The sequence below is a fragment of the Myodes glareolus genome, chromosome 6, assembly GCF_982192425.1.
Source record: "Myodes glareolus chromosome 6, mMyoGla1.1, whole genome shotgun sequence".
Taxonomy (NCBI): domain Eukaryota; kingdom Metazoa; phylum Chordata; class Mammalia; order Rodentia; family Cricetidae; genus Myodes; species Myodes glareolus.
The window spans coordinates 57,119,028-57,126,790 of record NC_142031.1 but is presented as its reverse complement, the minus strand read 5'-3'; the positions used below and the strand labels follow the sequence as shown (position 1 = coordinate 57,126,790).

The window sequence follows — 7,763 nt, the reverse complement described above, 5'->3', positions numbered from 1 at the left end:
CAGAGGCAGGAGAGCACTCAGGGGCAGGAGCCACACCACCTTCACAGATGTGGCCATCTTTACCATTTTGTAACATGGCTTTCTTAGACAGCAGAGTCACTGTCAGCAAGTTCCCCAGGGAAGGACTTCTGGGTCATGGCCCCACAGCTCAGAGGGGCCCAAGATAGCTAGCTGTTCAGTGAGCCCACAACACAGCAGCGACACGGCTCTCGGGAATGTCTCAGTTCACGGAGGCTGCATAGATGTGAGGAGACAAGGAGATTCTGACAGAGACTAGCCTGAACCCGGCTTCACACTAGCTGTGGGGGGATCAGCAGTCAGACTCCCCCCTGGAAGCCCTGCAGCTGGATGCTTTGAGATGAGAAAGCAGCCTAGCCAAGGTTGCCAGAATAACTTTTTGCTGCCATTTTACTGCCCCTATCCCAAGTCAGGTGTAGTGGCACACACCCATAATCCCAGCATTGAAGATGCTGAAGATAGCCTGGGCTATAGACACGGTACCACAAACTCCATACACCGAGACCCAGGGTCTATCTACCTCCTACATGTCCTATGTAAGAAAAGAGGAAAATCTTTCCAAGAGTAAATAAAGCAAACAAGCCCCTTAGCTTCAATGAGAAACTTTCTAAAATCGAAATGTAAATTTTACCCAAAGAACTGATATTAAGAACAGTTTCAGTTAGGGGGCTGGAAAGATGGCTCAGGGTTTAAGAGCACCGACTGCTCTTCCAGGTCCTGAGTTCAGTTAGTTCTCAGCAGCCACATACTGGCTCTACAACCACTTAGAATGAGATCTGGCGCCCTCTTCCGGCCTGCAGGCAGAACAGTTTACATAATACAGGAACAGTTTCAGTTCAATCATTTAACACTTGTGTGCCATGCAATTCAGACTTCAGTTTATTAATTTTAGATAACAATAATTTAAAAGGTACAAAGGGTCTCATATTACAGAAATATGGAAATATACAATAAAGAAAATGGATCGGGGGTCAAACTGCTGAAACACAATAGCATCAGGTTAACAAGGAGGTTAGAGACGATTGTGAATTATTCCAGGCAACCAATACGCTTGCTTTCATTGTTTTGGGTTTTAAGACAGCTTCACATATGTATCCCTAAGTAGCCTCAAACTCACTAGGTGAATTCTGGATTTTGTTCCCTAAACATGAAAACAGATGAATGCCCAGAAAAGATTAATTCGCACTAGCTGTTAGGATCTACTGTCTACATTTCAGCCTGGCAACCTGAACTGAACACACATTAACAGCCCATACAGTACAGTTTCAGGTGTTTAGTAGGAATTCACCAGGTAAAGCCGGGCATTGTGGCACAAACCCTAATCTCAGTGTTTGGGAGACAGAGTTAAGTTTAAGAGGCTGACCTAGTCTACACTGCGAGTTTTAGGCCTAGTCAAGGTTAATAAGTGGATCAAATTTCAATAGTACCTGTTCACACACTCAAAAATCTGCATCTTTTAGGAAAGCTGACTTCAGCCCTGGCTTTACCACTGACAAAAATCAAGACTGGTGCATGGGCTACCGCTGGAAATCCTATCTACGAAGCCCTTTCAAGACTCTGCACTAACTAGAAATGGGGCAAAGAATAACTTGGAAAAAAAAATACTGCTTTTCACAAAAATTAAGACTGGGCCTGGGCCAGCCAGCAAGTGTCCCCAATCATGCTGAAGTCTCTAGTGACTCAAAATTGGAGGTTCTGTGAAGCAGAGACGCTCTGATGTATGGGGTCTCACACACACCCTGTACATGATTAGCACCAGCAGGCTAATGCCTAGATTGCACAGGACTGACTTCAACGCTGATGAAGCATTTCAATTAATTCACTGAAGAATTAAGCTTGGCAATGCTATTCTTACAAAATGCTACTTAGTGCTTGATGTAGAAACCAAATAAAGCAGGCTTTCCCCCTTGACAGTACTATGTTTGTGTGCAAAGTGCTAGTTTTATTTACAAACTTGTTAAGTAAACGCTATAGAGTCGGTGGGAAGCAGTGAATGAGGCTGACATCTTTTAAACAGCCTTGTGGCAACAAATGCTGAATCCTGCTTGCTGGAGGGTCGCCTCTCATAGAGCCTGGGTCTGTTGGTGCTTGGGGCCAAAGGCTATCACACTACTCCCAGAAGCCAAGGGCAGGATCTCCCCTAAGAATCCTAGTACCTTTAACACTCTTCCTTCTTCTAGTGATGCAACTAGCAAAAAGGGATCAACTGAGGTAGCTACCCAGTTTTTAGATACCGGTTAACAAATTCAACAATTCATGGTGTAGCCAGTCAATTGCTTCTGCTGATTTTTTATGACAAGGGGAGAATAATCAGCAAAGAGCAGGCAGTTTACTCAGAAGTCAGCATCCAAGGTAAAAGAATTCTCTGCTGAATTCGACATCACCCCCATCCTCTGATACTCTCCCACTCGCTTCTCAAAGAAGTTCGTCTTCCCTTCTAGTGAAATATTTTCCATGAAGTCAAACGGATTTTCTACTTTGAAAATCTAAAAAAGTCACAGCAAGATATAAGTGTTAAAAACAAACTTAAAAAAAGAAAAAAGAGGGTGAGGGGGTGGCAGGCCACGAATAAATAACACTTTACCTTGCTGAACCCTAGCTCCAGCATAAGCCTGTCCGCCACGAATTCGATGTACTGCTTCATCAGGGTGCAGTTCATCCCGATGAGCTTCACAGGCAGGGCCTCCGTGAGAAACTCCTAGAGGCCAAGCAAAGCTTCTGAGCACCCCGGAGTTCAAGGACCGCCCACCCTTCCGGCAAGTGCAAGAGTAACCCACACACAGTCACCCACCTGCTCTATCCTCACTGCGTTGATAATGATTTCCTGTACTCTTTGCTCCGATGGCTTGTGTACCAGGTGCCTGAACATCAGGCAGGCAAAGTCACAGTGTAAACCCTAGAATGGCAAGTTCAAGGTTGCTATGAGGCCAAACATTCTTAACTGCTCACATGTGTGGATTAAAAATGCTTTATCTGGATATCTTTGTGATCTCATACAACTTGTCTGGCCAGAGCACTTGGTTTGTCCAAAGGAAGGTATTTGAGTTTGAGACCAGTTTAACCTACATTTTTCCAGGCCAGCCAGGCCACAGACTGCCAAAAAACAATACAACAAGAAGCAAGGAAAATAAAACAGGTGGCCTAGGCATGGTGGTGCTCGCCTTTAAATCCCAGCACTCAGGGGAGGCAGAGGAAGGCAGATCTCTGAGTTCTAGGAGAACCAGGGCTGCAATACAGAAAAACCCTGTCTTGAAAGTCAGAAACCAAAAGAAAGCAGGTGTTTAACTGCCAATTATGATACCAAGGAATGGGTTATCCCACCTCTAGGCCCTCAAAGGTGCCTGCCATCTAGTATACCCTTCTGATACCCAAAGAGGCTTATCTTTGTTCAAGTATCTCCACAGCCTCACGCTCCAGTTCTTAGGGAGGAGGAGCTTTCAGATAATCAGGAACTGATACAATTTCAAATGAAGTAGACCAGTGACTCTTAGCACATGGCACCCCAGTAAGTCTCAGGGCTTATCTTCCTACACAGGAAGATAATCACCTGCCCTGCCCACTGGGTTTTGGGAGTGGTGGGGTTCCTGCTCCTTGCATTTCAGATTGGACGAACTATTAAGTACAGACACCTTCTGTCTTTCCTCAGTCTACTCCAAGGACCTATAGGAGCCCAAGGGAACTCTTACCTCATTACCAATTAATTTGGAAGCACAAAGACACAAAGGATTGCTTATGACAACCTAAAAATCCCATTCAGAACTTTAAACTTATGCACTCAAGCCTACAGGATAATAGGAATGTATGTACTAAGAATACGAGTAGTTTCAACACATCACTTGAGGTATTCTATTCCTTGCTGAGTATATGGATCACTGAACTCACCCATTAATGTGCATATGGAGCCAGGAACGTGGCTCAGTGGCAGAGTTCTTGCCTAGCAAGCGTAAGACCCTGAGTTGGATCCCCAAGACTCAGTCACAAGGAACCTGGTTCAGTTCCCAGCACCTACAGGGTGGTTCACAACCACCTGTAACTCCAGGGCGGGGGGGGGCATCCCACTCCCTCTTGTCCTCTGGTAAGACAAAATGCTCACATTTTCTTTGAAAGTGGCTATGCCTCATTTCTCAAGTCCCTATCAGGACACAAGAGCATCCGGCTAAGAGCCGCGGATCAGACGGGCATTTCAGACTCACCTCATCTCTGCTAATAAGCTCGTTGGAAAATGTAAGGCCAGGCATCAGTCCCCGTTTCTTGAGCCAGAATATTGATGCAAAAGAGCCAGAGAAGAAGATCCCTTCCACAGCAGCAAAGGCCACAACCCGTTCTCCATAGGTGGCCTCTTTGTCCCCGATCCAGCGCAGGGCCCAGTCGGCCTTCTTTTTCACACAAGGCATTGTCTCAATAGCATTGAAGAGATATTCCCTGTAGACAGAAGCATACCGTGAACCACGACACCACAGACCCCTGGCAGCACAGCAGCTTGTAGGATAGGCCCGATCAGTTCTGTTCCACATCAGCTTTCCATCCTGATGACAGCTGACTTCCCACTCTATATCTCCATAACCTCCAAAAAGCCTTTTTTTATAATCCCTTAATGTAGAGTAACATTTTATTAAACTGGTCTAAAGTTAATCTTTTAACCCAGTAGTGTCAAAGTATGTAATTCCCCTCATTTCCACTTCATTTTTTATAATCATTTGTAGGCACATTTTTATATTTATTCACTTAATGTATGTGAGTGCTCTTTCTCCATGTAGACCTGCATACCCGAAGAGGGCATTTAAGATCCCACTATAGACGGCTGTGAGCCACATTTGGTTGCTGGGAATTTAACTCGGGTCTTCTGGAAGAGTAGCCAGTGCTCTTAACTGCTGAGCCATCTCTCCAGCCCAGTAGCCACATTTTTAATTTTTTTTTAATGTATGAGTGTTTTGCTTAAATGTCTTTGCACCATATGTGCAGTACCTGTGGAGGCCAGGAGGGGGCATCATATGCCCGTTAACTGGAGTTAAACCAGTTATGAGCTGCCCCAAACTGCTATGTAGGGGTTAGGAACCAAAACTAGATCCTTTGAAAGAGTCACAAGCATGCTTAATCATTGAGTCTCTGGTTTTAGAGACAGTATCTCATCTGGCCAGACCTTGAACAATGACAATGCTGCTTCTGGTCTCTGGGGTGCTGGGATTAGGCATGAGCTACAACACACTTGACTTCTCATTCAGCGAGTAATAAAGTGAATTTGGGTCCTTCGCTCAAAGCAGTCAGGACTAAGGGCCCTAGAAGTAAGTATCTATAGTCTTAGTCTGCCTGTTCACCTTGTGAACAAAAATACTTGAAAGAAAACAGTAAGTTAGTGAGTCCTGGGTATCTTAGCATACACACCACGTGGATACTCACCTCTCTTTGGAATCTTTAATGTAAGTGTCAATGAGGAGACTGTACATTTCAGAATGTATGTTTTCCATGGCAATTTGGAAGCCATAGAAACAGCGGGCCTCTGTGACCTGAACTTCTTGGCTAAAGCGCTCCACCTAGTGGTAATGAAATAAACCAAAGTTAAACCTGAAAAACTACTGGTTGCATCGCAGGCTCACCTTTGAGCACACTAGGATTAATCCCAGCCCTGAGGCAGCCTCCTCAAGCAGGAATCTTTGAGGCCATCTTGGTCTGCTTACTGAGTTCTAGGCCAGCCAGGAATACAGTGAGAATTTGTTTCAAAAATATAAGTACAACAAAAACTAGAAGCAAGTTTGCTCCTCTGTATTGTAGTACAGATCTTCACGGTGCTGCAATAAAGTATACCATTTTGCCATATGCTCAACTTACCACCAGGAAATAAAGAACTCTTATTTTGCTGGTTTAACAAAACTGTTAATTTTGTGTTTTGAGACAGGGTTTCTCTGTGTAACAGTCCTGGCTGTCCTGGAACACACTTTGTTGACTTGTGTGGCCTTGAACTCACAGAAATCTGCCCGTTTCTGGGCCTGAGCCAGCACTGCCCAGCTAAAACTGTTTCTTAATGTGCATAGGTGTTTTTGCCTGCATGTATGTCTGTGCACCAGAAAAGGGAGTCAGATCCAATGTTAATTGAGTTACAGCAAGTGCTCATAACCTCTGAGCCACTCTCCAGGCCCTGCAGGGCTTAACAGCTTATTCATTCTCTTTCAATTAATCCATTTACAATGAAAAGAAATAGGCAACCAAATTATACAAAGCCACAAAAAGATAAGTGTGGTAGCTACAAAGAGAAACCTTACCGCTGCAACTTGGCAGAGGAAAAACTAAGATGAATGCAAACATATATCCAGTTCTTAAAGATTTTACTTGTGTATGCCTTTGAATGGAAGTGTACACGTACAGGCATGTCCCAGGGGCGCCGGTGTGAGCTGTCAGCTCCCCTGGAGCTGGAATCACTAGCAGATGTGAAGCCACCCAGTCTGGGTGCTCAGAACAGAACCTGGGTCTTCTGCACAGGCAGGAAGTGTGTTAACCACCGAGTGGAGCCATCTCTCCAGCCCCATTCACAGAAGATAAAGTGACACACCAGTCCTCTATCTCTAAGCGAATTACAGCTCTGTCATGCAAACTCACCAGGTTTTCATTAACTATGCCATCACTCGCCGCAAAGAAAGCCAGGACGTGAGATATAAAATGTCTCTCGTCGGGTTTCAGCGCTTCCCAGTGTTGAATGTCCTTGGAAAGGTCCACCTCCTCAGCCGTCCAGAAGGAGGCCTCGGCTTTCTTGTACATCTGCCAGATATCATGGTATTCGATGGGAAAGATAACGAAGCGGCGGGGATTTTCTCTCAGCAAGGGCTCATCCTCAACGCTGGGCTTAGTAGATTCTTTACTTTCCTGTTGGGTGAGAGAAACAACCACCCCAAAAATGTTAATCGAACCAGACGAACTTTCTAGGGTCTCACATCAGATCAGGTACTTTCACTGGCTGGCAGTTCCGTGTGGCTAGCTGTCACATTGCGTGTTATTATGACCCTCCTAACGAGGAGACCCTGATAGGAAGGCCGACCCAAGTAGGACATCCTAAGGAGACATTTTGGCGGGAACGTGGAGAGGCTGAGGCAGACAGCTGGGACAATGCAACTTTGGCGCCAACGGCGGCGGACGCCCCCTGCGGGCAGCTCCATGGACCACCCACCTGAGCCTCCCACGGGTCACTCACCGCTTCGGCCGGGTCCAGGAAGATTCTCCTCGCAGCCTTGCTCGCCAGGATGCGGGTCCCGCTGAGACTCGGGGGCTGCAGGGACACACGCGTGCGTGAGCGACGGTGGGAGCCCTCCACCCTCCCGGGTCCGGAAACCCACACCCTCCCTGCCAGCTGCGTCCCCCTCCTCAAGTCCGCCGCGCTCACCGTGTTCTCCTTCTCGGACAGGTTGAGTCGCTTCAGCGGCGACACTCTCAGCTGCTGCTGGTCGGTGATGGTGGCGAGCGGGACGCGGGCGGAGAGCATGGCGAGTGAGGGCAGTGGCCGAGGCGACGGAGACAGTGGCGGAGCGGCTAGAACCCGGAGCACGGGCGAGCGCCAGACTCTGCACCTTTTAAAAGGCCCGCGGAGGGGGCGGGCCCGCGCTTCCCATTGGCTGGAGCATGCACCGGGCGCGGGAGTTGCGCCATCCTCTCTTCCGCACAAAGACCTCCACGGAGTCTGCGCCGACCCCGGGGGCGCGCGGGCGCTCGGGGGCCCGGAACCGTTTGGGGTGGAGGGAGGCTCAGCTCTGGGCGAGCAC

General features: G+C 47.3%; 1 protein-coding gene across 1 annotated transcript; it reads right to left on the bottom strand.

Moving 5' to 3' along the window:
- Window positions 1–869: 869 nt before the first annotated feature.
- Rrm2 (ribonucleotide reductase regulatory subunit M2) lies at window positions 870–7,563 on the bottom strand. The gene is made up of 8 exons (XM_048439768.3): window positions 7,388–7,563; window positions 7,199–7,273; window positions 6,610–6,873; window positions 5,416–5,549; window positions 4,212–4,440; window positions 2,810–2,914; window positions 2,603–2,716; window positions 870–2,504 (listed from the first exon to the last, which is right to left on the bottom strand). The coding sequence occupies exons 1-8, from the start codon at window positions 7,484–7,486 to the stop codon at window positions 2,352–2,354; spliced, it is 1,173 nt and encodes a 390-aa protein (XP_048295725.3). The 5' UTR covers window positions 7,487–7,563; the 3' UTR covers window positions 870–2,351.
- Window positions 7,564–7,763: the final 200 nt, after the last annotated feature.